This window comes from Quercus suber, unplaced genomic scaffold, assembly GCF_002906115.3.
Source record: "Quercus suber isolate HL8 unplaced genomic scaffold, Cork oak 2.0 scaffold_871, whole genome shotgun sequence".
NCBI lineage: Eukaryota > Viridiplantae > Streptophyta > Magnoliopsida > Fagales > Fagaceae > Quercus > Quercus suber.
Genome location: NW_027070301.1, coordinates 148,309 through 169,442, shown reverse-complemented (window position 1 = coordinate 169,442; position 21,134 = coordinate 148,309). Strand labels below are relative to the sequence as shown.

Here is a 21,134-nt window from a genome sequence, read left to right as displayed (position 1 = left end):
AATTTCCTATACTAAAGTAAACTTGCAATCCTGATTTTCTTTTTTCTTTTTTCTCAGAATTTGTTTTCCATTTTGGAGCATGTTAAATTGTAAGCTAGACCATGAGCATTCATAAGTTAATTATTTCTTCTTTAGTTTATGTTATTCATATTTATTTTTATTGTGATTGCTTTATTAAATCATGAGGAAAATCAAAATTTGTATAATTTTAAATTCATCAATTGAGTCTTTGACTGTAATCAGCTTGATTTTAACTTCTACTTATCAAAATCAACTATAGTTTTTTTTTTTTTTTTTTTTTTCTTTGTGGAAATTGTTGTTGGGTTCCAAATCATTCATGAAGTAAGTGGCAACCTGAAATACCAATGACAATCCAATCCTTGGTATAGGGAAAAATCATAAGAAGAGAAGTTCAGTGACATTAATTTCAACCATGTTTGATTACATCTATGTGCACACTTTGAAATTAAGGACGAAGGAACGACAAGATTTTATAATTAGTCTTTTCTTTTTCACTTATTCGATAGAACAAATGAGAGCCATTTTTGTTTTACAAGTTAGAGTTTTCTTTAAAATACCAAAGTCACCTTGACACTTTATATATATATATATATATATTATACACTATTTTTAAGGAATTCATTTTGAGTAAAGAATTTGAGGAATTCACATAGAAATGTTGTACAAAATCTAACATATTCTATACAGTTATGTCCATATGTTTATAATGTACAGAAATTGTGTCTTTCAAGTTTCAACCTCTTATATAAACCTCTTTCTTCTTCATATTTTTCTATTTTAGTGACCAAAACCTCATCTTTAATTGGACACTATCTAATTTATTATATAACGCCAAAAAATAGAACAAACAAGCAATATTGACTAACTAATATGCAAATTAAAAACAAAAAATAAATAGAGGAAATGGATAGTTCAAGGCTTCTTATTTCTTTCCATGAATGTATGAAAATATCTTCCTAGGAAGCAATATTGTAAAAGGAATTTTGTTGAACTCTAAAGTCATAGTCCATTTTTTTTTTTTAAGATAAATAATTTTTATTATTAAATTAATGCTATCTAAATAAATACTCAAAATAGTGACAATTGATTCAAGTAAAATTAAGATATAATATCTAACAGAGATGGGTTCAAGTTACACCTGATATAACTCTAAAGAGCTACACATTTTTTAAATCATTGGATTTAAGTAGATTTAACGATAAAAGAAAGACCTTCATTAATGTTAATATTCTGATTATGATCTCATTAATTATCCCTCATTTATTATATTTTATATCTATTTCTAAACCCAAAAAAAGTGTTATAGACTCTCTCTCTACGTTTCTCTCTCTATCTCTTTCTCCTCCACTGTTATTCCACCTCCATGGATAGATTGCCGGTAGAAGAAGAAATAAAAAAATAAAAAATAACTGCGGAACACTGACATTTAGAGTTTTGTGAGAAGGAAAACAAAAATGAAAACGAAGAGAAAGAGATAGAGAAGGAATACAAGTAAATGCGAACAGAAAGCAAGAACTTGCATTAATCAATAGAAAAGTTTCAACAGATTCTAAAAAATTATCACTACTATTTGGAGAACTTGTCCCTAAATTTGAAGCGGCCTTAATTTAATTTAATCTAATTTTTCCTGCCTTAATTATATTGAAGACATCATTGCCGAAGGGTCAACTGGAGCTTATTGAATTGCCAAACTAGTAATAAAGACATCAAACTCATGGTGGATTCCCTGTATGCTAGTTTTTATCTCTAGGTTGTTTGATTTGTAGAATATTCTCTGCTCCTATGAGTCTAAACACTCAAAAGAATATATGGAGGCCATTCATAAGGAATAAAGGCACTACAAGAGATCCTCCTTGTGGCCATAAAAAATGGATGTATTCCTTTTTTTTACTTTCTCTTTTTAAAAATACTTATTGTCACATTCTTGATGTAAATTAAAGACAATTAACTTGATTGATAAAGTTTTTTTTATCATAAAATAATTCATTATCTAAAACTAAAAGATTTAACTTAGGAAAGTATGACAACGTAGCTTTGCCCTACTTAAAGGTAGCCCTAACGTTGGGCCTATTTTCCCTTTTAGGAAATCAAAAACTAAGCAAGTTAGGTATGGAATTTTTCAAGCTTGGTATTGCATGACCACAGCCCAAATTTCATAACTTTTCTGCATTATTATATGGAACATTTATCAAGCTTCTTCCCCCAACCCCCCCCCCCTCCCCCCCCCAAAAAAAAAAACTCCAAATTCAGGGAAGATGAACCTCATTCCTCGATCTCTTGTACAAATGTCAAAAAAATGATTAGCTTAACTTGATGGTATTTTCATTTCACCTTTGACATCCTTAATACTCATTCTTATTTATTTGTTTTTTGACTTAGTTCTTATGAAGGACAGTAAGTCCATTCCCCTTTATATAATAGGCTTACCTGTTTTTTGGTAGAAATAATGGACTTACCAGAAGTTTGATACTTAGTCCTCTGTTTATTGGTGTGTTGAAAATGTGGTATTCAATTTTTAACGTAACTTAGTGCTACTTATCAATTACACAAACCAAGTTTACCTTCAAATTGAGTTGGAGAAATCTCCTCCTTATAAATTAGTATGTCATAAGACCATCCATATGTATTAAATCACGTGATTCATTAAAATATTTAAACAATTCATATAACTATTGAGTAAATCATATGACTTCAAGCAAATACCAAAATAAAAAATCAAACGAATAAATATAAACATGGAGAGTTTGTTAAGTTGCCACGTGATGGGTTAGAAGAACATTTCTTCAGTTTGGAAGTAAACTTAACCCAAATTCATACATAGTCTTTCACACCGAAGCCAAAATTATAAAGAAAAAAAGAACTCACCACCACCATACCTAAAAACAACAATGATAAATTTATGCTAAGGACAAATATATATTGCATTGAATTTTAAATTACCTTTATTTGAATCTGAGTCTACAATGATAAAAAGTATTAATACACTTATGGCCTCATTTACTAGCTTACCAATTAGATGGCCATTGGGTTTGATGGGACGAATTAGAAATCTTTGCATAATCAATTATTCAAGTAGAATTAGAAATAAGAGTTGGTCAAGTGAGACTTGGTACATGTAAAATTAGAATTGTAAGGCCTTTCCTATTCTTAATCTCAGTCCTTCCAATAAACAATCTTTTATACGTATGCCCAAACCAAAATCCCTTCAAGAATCGAAAACTCAACTCTATTATGATCATGAATGTAGCAGCTACACATATAGTCCAAGCAACCTTTTGCATTTCTTCCGTAACCTGCTTTTTGTGTCTCAATTCATTCTAGCATATGGATGGACTCGAGGGCTTGAACTGAATGCAGAACCAAATCCATTAGGCCAGCAGTCTCATTGGTCATATTTTTATCGTCATCATCATCATCGACAGACAAGTGCCATTTTTGTATAGGTCCATATAGTCACAATATAGCTTCTGAAATACTGAGTTTCCCACTAAGATATAATTGAGTGGGAATATCGCATTTGTGCAGACTTGGGACTGCATCTGCTTGTGTCAAAGTTAATGACCCAGTCAATGCTAACAAGGGCTCTAACAAATGATTTTGATTCTCAGTTTTTCTTTCTTTCCTTATTTCTTCTAACAAAGTTTTACTAGTGTCAATACCTGGTTAGTTGATCAAGAGAATAACATAGCCCGAATAAGATGTTAGAAGTCATCCTGATAATTGGAACCTACAATTCAAAAATACAACATACAATAATCCACTTACCCGCTAAGTATCCACCATGGACATAACCACTAAATTGTTCACTTGTGTGTTCACCGGTAAAGAAGATACGTCCCACTGGGGCCTTAACAAAAAGCATAAAACAATTTCAATACAAAATCATAATGAATTTTTTTTAATTAAGTTCAAACTTTTTAACATGATTTTCAGACTTTAAACAAGAATTTCATAATTCCTCCCACTCTGTTTTGCTTTCTATTCTTCAAGTTGCAAATAAAATACATAACAGATATGCACTATTTTGGGGAGCAGAAGCAAATTCTAGAGTCCCCTTACAATAGTGCATCTTTCCTATCTGCTAAGGTTTCTTATCCATAGTTTCTTATCTTGGAAAGAATATATATATATATATATGTTGAAGAAGCTAAGGTTTCTAGCTGGTGGGTCATTTATAATTTATAAATTCAACTCATATTTAGTACCCAACATAGGCAAATTGAAAATTTATCACCTATTAAAAAAACTTAAGGAATGTAAGTAAGAAACTGTACCTTAATATTGTGAACAAGTTGATTATTAGAGATGATTGGATAGTTGCTGTAGCTGCCACGTTGGAACCTGTTTTTATACCAGCGGGGCACTAGTATATCTGTGGCATTAGGTATGTTGGGTCCAAACATGTTCTTAAGCACCCCCATTGCTTCTTTCAATGTTTCTTCCTCTGACTGGGCTTCTACACGTTTTGATTCCCCATTCGTCAACGTTACAACCAGGATATTCGAACCAGGGAATGCATTCTCCATGTGCTGATGACATAGCAACAGATCAGCAACAAAGTTGGATAATTCAGTGATTAATTAAGAATGAATAGCTGATCTAATCCCATAACAATATTATATGATATTATGTTTAAAAAACTTTAACACACTTTATTTGTTATATTAAACATAATTAGGATCTACTTATACTGCATTAAAAAAAAAAATTTGAAATTGATGGACATGTGAGATCCTGAAGTGCCTGCACAAGAGGCCACGTATAGTCCTTTAAATAATTCAATCTTCTCCTAATTAAACAGAGAATTTTGTTTAAAAATGCATGAGTCGAGAAAATTTAATTATGCTTAAAAAAAAAAATTCAAAGTTCTCTCAAAACGATGGAAAGAAAAGAGTCAAATTAAGATTTCCAATTGGTTCCCATCGGGCAACTAATATATTTCTTATCAAATCATTCAAAAATAATTAATATTTCTTATCAAATCATTCAAAAATAATTAATATTTCTTATCAAATCATAAGTGGAGGCACTTGCAACAAGACTATGAAAAACGCGCACAATACTTTGAATGGTCAACATTCTAATTAAGAAAGAAGTCAAAATTATCTTTAAAAATGATGCAAACTAGGGGGACTAACTCAACCTAAACCTATATTCCATATCAAACAATAGCAAGCTGTCTTCTTTAATTATTGTTACAGATTTTGCATTTTGAAATAATATACTCAAGAAAGCTACAATGATAGCTAGCTGCAATCATACGACACACTTGAATGAGATGATTCCATCCATCTGAGAATGAGTTTTCCAAAGGCTTATAGTGATAGTAATCATAACAGATCACAAGAATTATGTGAAGCCTGTGATGCAATAACAAAGCCTGATTGTTATCAATGCATTAATCATGAGGCAATAGGTTAATGATTTGGTAATGATGCAATTTAATGTATTAAAATTAAAGAAAACAGCAGGTGCTGGAAGTTAAAAATGCTAGATCAAGATGCATGTACCCCACATCTACATGACTTTATATCCTATATATCATAATGACAAATTGAATAAGATACGCCTAAATCCCAATTGTAAGATATGAATCCAATTATTAATTTTGTTGATGTTGAAATAGTTTAGGGTGCATATCAAAGATATGATGCATTTGTCTTCACATCTGACCAAAAGTAGCAGCCAACTATGATCCTATGCTAACAAATGATATGTGTGTCGGTGACAATCAGAAGTAGTAATTGAAGATATCATGTTGAGGTTCTTCTTTAATTCTTTTTTCTTTTGTCAATTGCACTCAAAATCAAGGGTAGTAATTACAGATATCATCTTAAGGTTCTTCCTTAAATTATTTTTTCTTTTGCGAATTGCACTCAAAGTCACAGCAAACCACTCCCACTCCCCTTCTCTCTGCCCTTAACTATAGCTACAATACATAATTGACCACCATTGTGAATTTGCATAAACTCCCAGAACAAACTTAGCTCACATACAAAGAAGAACACTAGCAGTACATAATAACTCAAAATCCATTTAATTGATGGAAAAAATAAAAATGATAAATAAAAAAAATAAAAAACAAGTACATATATAAACAAACCTGCCAGAACGTGTAGTATCCCCTCCTCTCGTGAGCATACATGAAGAACTCTTTTCCGGGTCCACATGGCCAGAACTTATGTGGAAATTTTAAGAAGATCTTTGTGTACACCATCACTTCACATGTCTGTATGGCCTCCATTTTCCACCTCTGTTTCATTATTTTATTCATTATGTTAATATTTAATCCAACAATTATAATATTAATTGGAACTTCCCAGCAACAAAACTTAGGCCAAGGGACCACAGACATACATGACCTACTACCACCAAAATTTATATACTACTGAGAGAGTCCCAACAAATTTGACTTATATATTTATATAATAATAATAATAATATAATAAATAAATAAATAAATAAAAATAGAGTCCCAATGTATTTGTTTAAGCACATATATGTAAATAGCAGATTGTGTGCATCAGTTAGCCACTTAAACACACAAAGCTATGAATTTGTAAGCACCCTAACTCTGGCAGTAAAATTTTCACAGCATATGGAAGAACTTACACAATATTGAATTTTTGTTAGCTCTTTTAGCATTGAAAGTCTAACATGTTTATTTCTCAGCCTTGTTTCATTTTAAAGTGAAGCACCAATTGCTTACTTGTAGCCTTGTTTCATTTTTTCCAGCAAGAATACACAAGAAACCCAACTAGTGTCTCATTCTTTACCAAACTATAATATGAAATGGTATAAAACTGACTACCACAATATATAAATACCAATTGTATCTTACACCATATTATGCTAACCAATCAAGAACCAGAATTCGTAAGGTAAATGAAATGAACTATTCGTGGAGCACCAATAGCTGTAGTCATGGTCTCATTCTTTTTCAACAAGTATATACTATATGAAAAACCAGTTGTCACTCACAATATACAAATGCCAATACCCACCACCGTACGCCGTACCAGTAGTCAACTAACAAATGAGTCTTAACAGACACACAGAATCCTATTGGCAAACTGTGGATTGCAAAAACTGTGGATCATGCAACCCATATTTGCATTATAAGGACACCTCGAGAATCTGTGTCTTGCGTCATCAGAGAGTAAGCTTTTATTTAATACTATCCATGAATTCTGACACCTTCAAGTTAATGCTATTTAAATTTGTGGGTCAGAGCCTACACAGCCAGTAAACTGAGTAGAAGCTTCTTTCTCTACAAGGGCCTTATCTCTATAGATTCACCTATGTTGGACCAAAATATTGAAATAATGTACGCACATCAGGAAGTCATGAATCATTCTTTTTTATAAGGGTTAAGGTCAATCATTCGTGGGGCTTTGGGGGAAAAAACTAATCTGTCTCGAGCCTAACAACTGTGATTAATTGGCACAAAACAGTGAACATAGACCTATAGTGTATAATGAATATGATTTGACCTTACTTACATATAAAATATCTTATGTCACATGTCAGCGTAATGTTATAAACACCCATTATACAATACCACCTTTTACTTCTTTCTTTTATATATATATATATATATATAAGTAACTTATTAGTATAAAAGACTTGTAACATTACATTACATTCTCAATTATCTAAAATTTTCAGATGATTATGTGAATAAATAAGGGTCAATATAGGCATGAGATGTCCCAAGACAATGTTTACATACACTAATTTTTTTCAATAAATGCTAAGGCAGCAAGTTTTAATGGTAAAGTGGTGTTAGTAATAAAAATTTTGTGAAAAAAATAAAGAGAGAGAGAGAGGGAAAGGATAGAGCTGCTACAAATTTTACTACAAAAAAAATTAGTACAAATTAAAGTGTTCAAAATATAATTATTACCACTTAAAAAACATGATAAATTAATGTTTAAATTAATTTTGTGATTGATGACATAATGCATGGACACATACTCAGACACAAGTATGATACAGTACAATACAGTAACACAAACAATTTTTGAAAATTTATAATTTAATATAGCAGATAAACCTGAATATGACATTCGTACGACATCTCAAATAAAGTGTCCATGTATCTTAATTTTATTCTATCAGTAGCATCACTCAAAAGAATTTGCAAACAACATGTGTATTAGTGAGTGCTACATCATGCAACTGTGTGGTTACTTATGAGTTATCAGTTATGTGACTTATAACTAGCACAGTGAAAACTTAGAACTTGACCATGAAATACTTGAAAATTAAAAAAAATAAAAGGAAGAGGAAACGTACGGGCAAGGAGGGTCTGAAGGAAATGAGGTCGCTTTGTAGAACACCGATGCTGACAGAAAGAATCAAGTAATTGGCTTCGTAGACGCAACCATCCTCCGTTGTTACCGTCACGCCGTTTCTCGAGTGCTGTAACTCCCGAACTACCTGCTCCAAATCCGTGCATATTAACACAACCATTAAATGTATTCACCAAAAAAAAAAAAAATACATATATTGTGTTGATCTTAAAATAGTATTATCATTAACTATTAAAAAATAAATGTAAAAACAAAGTCCAAGGCAACAAATAAAAAAGATTCTGAGAAGTCAAACCAAGAAAATGTGTGCAATTTTGGAATTCAAAAATATGAAAATGGGAAAGATTTTAATGAAGAAGAATCTGTGCAGAGTTGAGGTACACATAACACACTACACAGACCCATTTACCGATTTAATGGGAGCTTTCTAAACAGTAAAAAAAAAAACAGTGTGAATGAATTATAGCAAGCATTAGTGCGGAGATAGGTCCACTGGCTTCTGATTCTTTGAGCATTCGAGGTAGCAAAGACAACAGCACCAATAAATGAAGAAAATGACAAGACCCCTTATTTTCATGTTCTTATTTGAAGCTGATATGACATCTCACCTCATGGGGTATTGTTCTTTGGTCATAATTCACACTGTGCAGGGTGATGGGAAATTGAAAATTTTTGGGTCCTACTAAATTTATGAGAGGTAAAAAAAGAAATGGCTTTAATGGTTGCAAGCATCATTTGCCAATTCATAGCTATATGATTGAAATCAAATATATTGTTGATAGGTCAAATTATAGATGCAAGCTGGGGTCATCAAAACTCATAAAGTGTTTTCGTTTTTTAGCTTTGGAAATGGGAAGAGATGGTCAAAGAAAATATCTAGAATGAGAATTAAAGAAATCCAACATAGCCCATATAGATCATATGAGTAGTTATTTGATTGATAAAAAAATATCTGTTTCAGTGTTTTGTTCATCTACGCTTTCAACTATCACAAGAAAGTAACAAAGTTCAACTCACACAAGAAAAGTAACATATTAATTACATAAAAGTAGCTTTTAAAGAACCCCAATTTCAAAACCAACTGTTTGAAAGATAATCTCTTTTAATGTCATTAATGCTTCCTAATGTGTCTATATATACATATTCCTCAGTTTTTTCTATAGTGAATGGTGTGACATGTGGTAAGGTTGAAAAATTAGTTAGTTTCACATCTTCGTTTCTCAAACTTATCTGCCTATCATCATGAAGGTCAGAGACCAGCAAACATCAAAGAAAACTCCTCTCAGCCTACTTTGATTAGTAGTATTTTAATGAGAATGAGTAAATGGCAGTGAGATCAAGATCTTTCATTTATAATAATAATAATTATAAATAATAAAAGTTTCACAAAACGTCATTATTAAATTCTAAAGCCAGGGTCAATATATCACCACTACAAATTGAAAAGTAGCACATGCATTCAAAAAGAGAAGTTGGGGCACAAGGGTCGGGTTTAAATCTCTAAATAATTAAATTAGACTAGTGTAAAATTCTTTCTTGACAGATAAAAGAAAAGAAATACAGTATAGTAAAAGAAAAATATTTATTCTACCTTGTTTAGTTGGAGTCGACTATCCAAGATTTTGCCCTCAGATGTAAAAAGAAACTCTTCAGCCATTTTGTACAACAAATGCTCGTACCCTCTTTCATCTGCAACTAAAAATTCTCGTTCCCCAAAATCTACAAAAGTTGATATTGGCTCTACCTCTGTGTACCCAAAACCAAAACACAAGATTCTCAAAAAAAAAAAAAAAAAAAAAAAAAAATTTTTTTTTTTTTGAATTAAAAAAAAACCCAGAAAGAATTACATAAAAATAAATAAAAATATAGTCAAAGCATTATAAAACTATTTGACTTTGTTGGGTCTAAGTTTATGGTTTCATCATTGAACAAGGAATCATTTAAAATATCCAAAATTTCGCTTTCTTTGCTTTTTATTATTTTCATCAATAATTTTAATTATTTTAAATTAAAAATAAAAACGTAGCACGAGCTATAATAAAATCTCACCTGCCATCTCAAAATCGTGTAGCAAGAAGTCAAAAGCGTGCTCAAATGCCGTCCTCGGCGTACTAAGAATAAAAACAATAACCAAAAATTTAGAAAATAATAATAATTCAAAAATGCAAAAAACCAGAAATAAATATAAAAAATAAAATAAAATCTTTCTTGGATAAGTATAAGGAAGATATATATTAGGATTCACTTAAAATTAAATATAATAAAAAGTTGATTTTTCAACCAAAAATAAAAATACCAAACTGGGTCTTCCAAAGGCGGTTCAGTTACTCTGCTGACGTCACCACCACCACATCCACGGTTGTTCGATTCTTGGCTCCTGAGTGACCGAATCGCCGAGTCCATCTTCTCCTTCGCTGAGTCCACCGCCTTCTTGTACAACTCGTTCGCTAGTTTTCTCGGTATAATTTTCCCGCTGTAACAAACAACACAACTCGTTCAGTAAACTCAGTCCGATTCACACCATACCCGGCGCATTTTAGCTACACCGGATTTAGCAAAACTAAGATTCAATCAGTAACGGTAAAATGTAAACTGTGCCGGTCAAACGGTCAAAAAGTCAAAGAAAGAAAGAAAGAAAGGGTGAATTTCGAAAATGCCACCATGTCACCCGGCGCATAATAGCATTCAGATACGGATACGGATACGGCTACCGATACGGACACACCAATTTTTTTTTCAAAAAAAAAATGCTGAGAGAGCGCCACGTCAGATGTATTCGGATACGAATACGATACGATACCAAAAAAATAAAAAAACGAAATTTTCAAAAATTCCGACAGGGCGCCACGTCACCGGCGGCGCAAGATAGCAAAAGGCCGATTAACGATCTCACCGGAAAAGAGAAAAGAGAACGAAATTTTGAAAAATACTGAGAAGCGCGCACATGTGACAGTGGCGCGCGGACACGGATACGGATACGGATTCGGATACCTGGTATCGTAGATGTTGTAGCGAGCATTGCTGTAGTCAGAGAAGCAAGTGCGGAGGCCAGACTTGTTAGCGAGCTCCCAAGCGGGATTGGACTTTTCTGTACCCAAAACCAAAACACAAGATTCTCAAAAAAAAAAAAAAAAAACATTCTCAATTTTTGATACAATTTTTTTACACTTCAAAATAAAACATTTAAAAAAAAAAAAACTTTATCCACATCAACAGTATCTTAGATATACTATTTAGCTCATTGACTTAGTTTACTTGAAACAAAGTCTTTCATTATTTTTCAAAACTTTAAACCACAAAATATGACACCACCCCTATTCATGTACAATGCCATTCATGCTTTATTCAATTACATGAAGAAAAAAGATTCGAACATTTTTTTTTTTTTGGAAAAAAAAAAACCCAGAAAGAATTACATAAAAATAAATAAAAATATAGTCAAAGCATTATAAAACTATTTGACTTTGTTGGGTCTAAGTTTATGGTTTCATCATTGAACTAGGAATCATTTAAAATATCCAAAATTTCGCTTTCTTTGCTTTTTATTATTTTCATCAATAATTTTAATTTTTTTAAATTAAAAATAAAAACGTAGCACGAGCTATAATAAAATCTCACCTGCCATCTCAAAATCGTGTAGCAAGAAGTCAAAAGCGTGCTCAAATGCCGTCCTCGGCGTACTAAGAATAAAAACAATAACCAAAAATTTAGAAAATAATAATAATTCAAAAATGCAAAAAACCAGAAATAAATATAAAAAATAAAATAAAATCTTTCTTGGATAAGTATAAGGACGATATATATTAGGATTCACTTAAAATTAAATATAATAAAAAGTTGATTTTTCAACCAAAAATAAAAATACCAAACTGGGTCTTCCAAAGGCGGTTCAGTTACTCTGCTGACGTCACCACCACCACATCCACGGTTGTTCGATTCTTGGCTCCTGAGTGACCGAATCGCCGAGTCCATCTTCTCCTTCGCTGAGTCCACCGCCTGCTTGTACAACTCGTTCGCTAGTTTTCTCGGTATAATTTTCCCGCTGTAACAAACAACACAAAACAACACAACTCGTTCAGCAAACTCAGTGCGATTCACACCATACCCGGCGAGCAAAACTAAGATTCAATCAGTAACGGTAAAATGTAAACTGTACCGGTCAAACGGTCAAAAAGTCAAAGAAAGAAAGAAAGAATGAATTTCGAAAATGCCACCATGTCACCCGGCGCATAATAGCATTCAGATACGGATACAGATGCGGCTACCGATACGGACACACCAATTTTTTTTTCCAAAAAAAAAAAATGCTGAGAGAGGGCCACGTCAGATGTATTCGGATACGAATACGATACGATACCAAAAAAATAAAAAATAAAAACGAAATTTTCAAAAATGCCGACAGGGCGCCACGTCACCGGCGGCGCAAGATAGCAAAAGGCCGATTAACGATCTCACCGGAAAAGAGGAAAGAGAACGAAATTTTGAAAAATACTGAGAAGCGCGCACATGTGACAGTGGCGCGCGGACACGGATACGGATACGGATTCGGATACCTGGTATCGTAGATGTTGTAGCGAGCATTGCTGTAGTCAGAGAAGCAAGTGCGGAGGCCAGACTTGTTAGCGAGCTCCCAAGCGGGATTGGACTTTTCGCCGCCAACTCCGGCGATCCACCCTGCACCGAGCTCCACCGACACGCCGCCGAAACTTTCTTTCCGGATCCTACCGCCGATTCGGTCCGAAGCTTCTAGAATCATAAAGTCCTCTATTCCGTTCTCCGCCAACACCTTCGCCGCCGCTATTCCTGAAAAAAACACACACAAACGTGAGAAAACGAAACCGGAAAAAGTATGAGGAATCGGCGGTGGAGATGAGTTTCGGAGGATGGATGTACCGGAAACGCCGGCGCCGACGATGATTACGGAGGAGCGAGAAGGTGAGTCCATGAATGAAAGAATGAAATTAATGAATGGGCAGAGTAGATGTGTAATTTGCGTGAGTTTGAGTATTTTTTTTTCAGAGAGAGAGAGAGATAGCTTCGTTTGCGAGAGAGGCAGAAGTAGCGCGGTCTAATTTATATAGATGTTGTCGCGTTGATGGTGTGTTTTTTTCTTTTTCTTTTTCTTTTTAAAATAATTTTTTGCGTCATTAGAGTTAACGGAAATCTTAAAAGTTAATTAGTTAAAAAAAAATTCAAAAAAAGATAATTGTTGGATATAAATAAAGTATATTATTTCTATGTTTGGTTTAATTGGAAAATTTAATAAAATTTTTAGAAATGTGAAATTATAATGTTTAGTTTATTTTCAAGAATCTTAATTAAATTATTTATTTTTCTCATTCTATTTTTAGATTTGTAAATCCAATATAAGTTTTTTTTATAAAAATAATAATAATCTTCCTCTTAATAAATAATGAAAAACAAAATATAAACTCTAAATTATAAAAAAAAAATAATAATTTTCTTTAAGTTTAGGAATCTGGATACCTACCTGTTTTAAATGGAATCCACATTCCTATTAAAAGGGAGTTAAAGAGGGAATCCAGATTCTCTTGACATCTAATTCACTAGTGTGATTTGCAACCAAATATAAGAATCTTTAAACAATCCTGAAAATCCTAAAACATTACCCCTATACCAAAAGCCACACAAATATTTTAATGGCTTTTTATATATGTTGGTGCTAATGTTTATAACTTTATTCAATATAATTCTAATGAATGTGAACTTTGAAAAATCTATAGTTGGATAACTTTTTTTATTTATTTTATATCTCTATGTTTTGCAAAAATTTTATAAAATTAAATATCAATATTTATGTCATAAATCAAATGTTTAAATTTCAAGTCTTTTAATCTAAAATTATGGATATAATATAATTTTATTAATCAAATTGTAAATAACATTTGAATGGTATGAAATTTGACATGTATGTTAAAAATGTAAAAAACATGCAATTCAACATTTATATTTTTAAAATATGTAGTTATGTTAATTTTTTTTTAGTGAAAATTGTAGCCAATAGCTACAATCAAGTTTATAGCTAAATCCTATCCCCAAAAAAAAATAAATAAATAAAAATTATAGCTAAACTTTGTTTAAAAAAAATTATTTTTTCTCATTAAAAAATTGGAAAATTACAACTTACCTACTTGTGGTTTGACTAAAATTTAAGCTATTTACTTATAATTTAAAATTTGACACTTTGCCTACCTGATGTTTGACCGAAATTTAATTTGTCTATCTGTGATTTAAAATCTTATGATGTAAATGTTTCGCTAAATTCTTTTTTATCTTATATTTTTATGTTTTTTTGTGTTTTTGGATGAGAGATATAAAAAGTGGAGCAAAATTACATATTTAATAATATTTTTAACATAAATGAGTTACAAAACTCTAACTGGGTTAACATTAGATATGTAAAGTGTCAAATTTTAAACTACATGTAGGCAACTTAAATTTCAGTCAAATTATAGATAGATAAATTATAATTTTCTCTAAAATATTTTTATAAATACGTATCTATAATTTTTTTTTTTCTATTAATATTTGCCTAAACGGCAACCTTAACAGTACCTTGGGAGATCTTTGGCTCATGCTCTGTGCGCGCGCGCGCATGTGTGCAACACACAGTGTGTGTATGTTTTTTTTTTTTTTTTTTTCTACGAATTTGGAAGTTGCGCGTAAATTGCCTCTTTCTCAAAAGGGCATAAATCATAGTACCCCAAAAAAAAAAACAAAGGGTATAATAGGATTTGTGGGAAGTTCCTACAGTTAACCCTTAATATCTTTTGTGTTTTAACTTGTAACTCAAGTTTTCTTTTTTCTTTTTCTTTTTTCTGTTTTAAATGTGAGTATCAATAATTTATTAGTTGAATTTTAGAGATAGCAGCAACATTTGCCACTCCCCCAAGTAGATATCTCATCCAAAAAAAAAAAAGATAACTAACAAAGTACTCTATAATGCAAGATGCATGATATACCAAAGTAGCCTCTTCATATGACTTTCTAATTTTTATACCAATTTTTTATTAGGTTGTTTTGTTTTTATTAGGTCATCATTTATACTTTATTAGGAATGCCTTGTAATTACTCAAATAACTAATTTATTGGACTTAGGTTTGTGACAAATCAAATATTCTATTAATATATTTTTTTGTCAAAACCTAATATTTTTAATTACAGTTGGTGCGCGCGCGCGCGCACACACACACACACACATATATATAAGTAAGGTTGTCAAAATTGGGATCTTACATAGAATCATAGAAGGTAGGTGGAATTATGAATCGTAGGATCAGATCATGGATTGTAAGATCCTACATTATTTGAAAGAAAAAAAACACATTGGTATGTTAAATAATTACATATATTATACATTCATTCATAAATTTGCATCTATTTAATGTAATCACCATACATCACCACATCCATTTGTAAGTATCATTTAAAGATTCCAAAAATCTCAAAACGTAACACTTTATTGGAATGTTATTTTTCATTTGGATCCAACTAACATTCTCTCTATATTAGAATAGCAAAATTTGGTCTATTAGGATTTTATTTTTCATTTAGGTCCAATTGAACCTTCAATTAGGTTAAAAAAGATTACAAAAAACTAGAATCGTTTGAGATCGTCAGAATCGTATGATCCTACCGATCCTGAATGATCGTAAAGATCCTTGAAAGATCCGGATCATTATGAGAAGGTGGGATTATAAAATCGTAGGATTGTAAGGTCCAGATTAGGATTTTGACAACCATGTATATAGGTAAAGCTACAAGAAAATCCAATTAGATTTCAAATTGGAATTCAATTAAACTCTAATTTTGAGCCACATGTCCTATCTAATCTAAGTTTTAAAATTTTTGTTTCAAGTGAGTTTATTCAGTGTAAAAATTGGATTTCAATTAGAGTTTAATTTTGCGTCACATGTCCCTTTTAATCTAAGTTTTAAAAAAAAAAATTGTGCCAAATGAATTAATTTAGTGTAAAAAACGAGAAGTCCAATATAAATAAATCATTAAAAAAAACATAAATTTTGAATGATTTTATTTTTATGAGCCTTTTTTTTGTACAACTAAAAACAATTCAAGTTTATAAGTTATTTATGTAATATACCATGACTATGTATGATTCATTGCTAGTTAGGTAATATATATATATATATATATATTGTTTTTTTAAACTAAATTTTAAAGAAAATTCAATTAGAATCAAAATTAGATTTTGCTTTTGTTAGTTTTCCATACAAATTAAATTGTTTAGATTATTTCTGTTATTTTTCTCTAAACTAATGAACATTTCATACTGTTTCTATTAAGATATTTTCTATACAAAGATATTGAATGTAACAAATTGTAATTGAACTGAACAATTCCATGCACCTATCCCTATTCAATTTAAGAGATACTATTTGATCAATTTATTATTTTATTTTGTGTTATATTTAGTAGAATTTTACAGACAATAATTGTGAATTGATATTGTATATATAGTATCCAATAGTAATTTTCAAAATTATATACGTAATAACAATGTAATGAGAAACTTAACATAAATGAAAATTGTAAGGAAAAAATGTTTTAGTACCTCCAAATGTCTTGATCAAACTATGTCATATTTATTTAATAATACAAACTAACATTAATAGTATCACTATAATTCATCATTCATGTGCGTAAGCATAGGTTTGTTACTAGTGGTAATAATAACATCTCAAAGTTAATATTGACAAGATAAAAAAAATGTGTACATCACGTGATTAAATCTATTGAAATATTAATATATAGAATGTTTCATTCGTCACAAAATCTGATGTCTGTACTTTTAATTACTTAATAATGAGGAGTGGATGAAAGACTTTATAAATTATAAGGACAAGCCGAAGTCCATTTCAAAAGGGTTTTTTTTTTTTTTTTTTGAAATACTTGTCCATTTCAAAAGTTAACATTATGTCCGTGTCAAAGATTTTTTTTTTTTTTTTTTTTTTAATTTGAAATACTTGTCCATTTCAAAAGTTAACATTATGTCCGTGTCAAAGATTTTTTTTTTTTTTTTTTTTTTAATTTTAAACTAGGGCTACTTTGATGGATTATTCGCATATTTTTATTTATGTGAAAATTTGTAGAGGGGTTTGTAAACTAGTTTTGAGTTGAGAAGCTACAACCAGTATGAAAAGCAGTTCAAAATAAAACTCTTTATTTGATTTGGCTTTTAGAGTATTAGTTTTGTTAATGTAAGGGGTGATCCTCTTAGCCGCTTCACATAAATGTATCATCAAATAAATTGTATAGAGTTTCAATTAGGTAAAAAGTTGAAACACCCTTTGAAAAGGATGACAAGTCTCATTAGTCATTAGTATAATTTTCAATGCAAATGCAAGAGATAAAGGAAATCGAGTGACAGTTACAATTTATAACATCAATAAAAAATAAAATAAAATGTCTAATAATAATAGTTTAGAAAAATGAATCTTTTGATCTTATAAATAAGAAATTCGTTATATTGACATGGGGATTCAAATATTTCTCATTTGAAAATTTTATTAGATTTGAATATTATATTATCATTAGGCGATAAAATATAAAATAAAATAAATTATATTTGGAAAAAGTTGACCTCCAAAGTCTAAACCGGTTTAAATGGATTTTCCTTTAATCAACTTCGTAGTAGTTGAAAGGATAATCTACGTAACGATAGATGGCGATATTCATGCCACATGATGAGTTGGATGAGAATTCTTTAAATTATTTTTGAGGAAAATTATGTCATAGTAATTGCTGAGGTATGAATATGGCACACACCTCTCTATCTCTCAAATGTTTGAATTCATTGTTCATCTCACCATGTTTTCTAAAATGGAAAACTTGTGATTTTGTATTGGTGCATTTTTTTGTGGTTAGTGTTTGGTACAAAAATATAGTAGAGTTTCTTTTGGAGGAAAGTAAAAATATATAGTAGATTTTAACTTGTAACTTTATTATGGTTTTGAAGAGGTTTTCGAAATTAAAAAAAAAAAAAATCATTTAGGCTTTTTTTTTGTTGATAAGTGTAAAACTATAAAAGAGTGCAAGAAGGGGTTGGGTGTCGCAAGGCAATAAGGCTACCAGCAATTCGTCATGGAAGTGAAGGTATAAAGTGCTTTTTTTTCTTTTTTTTTTTAATAATTATCTCAACCACAAATTTACAAAAAATGGGATTTCAATTCATTCATTTATTTTTTAAAAAAATTAAAATTACTTTAAAACTAAAATTGAAAAAAAGATAGCTTCTCACCTCACTATCCTTTTCAAGCACCGACTCATCATATCCTGAATTGATATAAGTTTTATCAACAATTACAAGGAACTTAATTATAATTAGACTAGTTTTTTGAAATGTAACACGAATGTGATGTAAGCCTATATTAATTTGAATGAGGCATGTGCACCTATAAGATCCACAATTTTATTATCTTGCTTTAGTAGTATGTGTTAATTAAAATTATGATTCAATTAAAGAAAATATTATTGCTTTCAAAAAAAGAAAAGAAAATATTTATTGAAAAATAGAATGGAATCAATGGATGGTAAATATAGAAGGAAAAAGTACCTTCTTAAGTTGCATTTGTATAAGTTCAAGCTTTTAGTAAAACCAAATATTATGACATGTGAGTTCAGTTTTTTTTTTTTTTTTTAGAGAGTTTCAACCTATGATTCAACTGATAAAGTCTCTAATAATTGAAAAAGAGATGTGATGTTCAATCTCTACCTATAAAAAAAAAAAATGATGTCTTAGTTTAATAATAAAAAGCTATATTAGAACTTATTTTGGTTGCAAAAATTACAAAGATTATTAGCATGCATGATATATTGAAAATTAATCAAAAGCTCTGTGCATCTTCCACGGCTTCTTCTAGAGCCTCCACCCACCACAACCAAAAGCTCATAAATTATTCTTTTATAAGTTTTGTTAAGGGTTAAGGAGTTTTTTTGACAACAGCGACTAGAACGTACTCAAATAAAAAATATATACTACCAAGGTTGTACGAGAAATGTTGTTGTGGGGCCTGTGGGTCTGATAGCCTCAGCCCATCGTGTAGTAGGCTCAAGGCCGACGCCGAGGAGGACTGACCATCCAAGGCTAAGTTGGGGAAAGCTTCTTTTTCGACCCACGCCGAGGACCTCTTCGTCCTCGGCATACTAAGGATAATTTTGGGAAGGGACAAGCCCAGAGCAAGCTGTCACATTCACACTTAATGCATTCACCTAACCCCTCTGGCCGCATTAATGGGGATATAACCCCTTAGCAGGGGCAACGTTGATCAGAGTGAACCACTCAAGTACTGATAAGGCCTCTGATGGGACGGACGGTCAGAAGAAAGGCGAATGGATGATCAATAGATGGAAGAAGGAGATAGGAAGATGAAGACTATATAAGAAAAGCAAGTAAAGTAAAATAAGGGGGGGGGGGAAGAAAGGGAGAAGAAAAAGGGCTCCTCGGCCACGGGCCGAGGAGCATCTCCCCAGTTGTAAAAAAGTTCTAAGTATTTTTTAATAAAAAAAGAGAGTTCATGCTTGGTGAACGACGGCCAGCGCCTAAACCTTCAATCCACTCTCTACAAATTTATTGTTTGGGCGTGTTGGGCTGAAACCCATTCATACTCTGGGTCCAATCCAAATTGAGTCCCTACAGTTGTTTTAATAAATGTTTTAAAATATAAAGCCAAATTATGAACAAATTTAAAAGAGCTGACATCCACAATGAGTTTGTCTATATACAATTTTCCAACTATTTTATCAACCAAAAAAAAAAATCAAGTTAACTCATTGAATGCTTTCTAAAAAAAAAAAAAAATTAACTAATTGAATTAAAATATATGGTTGTATTGAACCATGCATAAAAAATAGTGTTATATTTTGTTCAATGACTATTAAATTCAATCATACAATGTATTAATCAATGCAACCACACATTTAATTTAATTGATCGAATAACTCAAAGTACAACATCTAAAGATTTGTACATAAGTTTTACCTATGAGATTAAGATTGATAGATGTATTTTTCATTTCAAAATATTTGTTATGATCGATCCAAACCCGTCAACGAATTTAGCATCGGACCGACATGTTAATACCAAGTTCGTGCCTGATATTAACACAAACTACATAACCCCGTATGAAATTTTTTTAAAACCTTTAAAACTTAAAACAATTCTATCTAACATCATGGACGAAGTCACGAAGGATCCTTAAAACTTAAAACAATTCTATCTAACATCATGGAAGAATTTCATAGACCCACCATAGAGCATCTAAACCATCATCAATGAGAGATACATATTGCAGCATTATCATTACATCTCTACAAATGTACTATCAATATAAACCTTTTACAACAGAAGACTATCACATACAAAATGATATTATCGTGATTGCTCTTCTTTACACACGTCCTTTCAAATCATAAGATCAAGATAAGCTTCAAATTGTATGCCATCATATACAAGTCTTGTTACAATAGGATTCAGACCTTGCACCTAATGCAATTGTAATAGCAACTTTTAATTTCAACCATTAAATAAATAAATAAATAAATATATATATATATATATATCAAAAGGAAGTAAAAATTTAAAGTTAAAAAATTAAGAATGTAAAAATTTTTGTGAATGAAATGAGAGTAATTGCACTGGATCTCAATCCATATATACGTGTCATCTTTATACACATTACAACTCGTAAGAGCACTGTAGGGTACACTTTCTTTATGTAAATCCAAAGACAATTAATTTGTAGAGTATGGGTTGAAGAA

General features: G+C 31.0%; 1 protein-coding gene across 1 annotated transcript; it reads right to left on the bottom strand.

Annotated features, from left to right (window-relative positions):
* Positions 1 to 2,915: 2,915 nt before the first annotated feature.
* Positions 2,916 to 13,393, bottom strand: LOC112028652 (polyamine oxidase 1). Its single transcript, XM_024061342.2, has 10 exons — positions 13,230 to 13,393; positions 12,890 to 13,139; positions 10,633 to 10,809; positions 10,386 to 10,447; positions 9,928 to 10,082; positions 8,320 to 8,463; positions 6,125 to 6,274; positions 4,296 to 4,550; positions 3,787 to 3,868; positions 2,916 to 3,680 (listed from the first exon to the last, which is right to left on the bottom strand). Exons 1-10 carry the CDS (start codon positions 13,279 to 13,281, stop codon positions 3,475 to 3,477), a joined length of 1,533 nt encoding a protein of 510 aa, XP_023917110.2. The 5' UTR covers positions 13,282 to 13,393; the 3' UTR covers positions 2,916 to 3,474.
* Between the last annotated feature and the right edge of the window lie 7,741 nt (positions 13,394 to 21,134).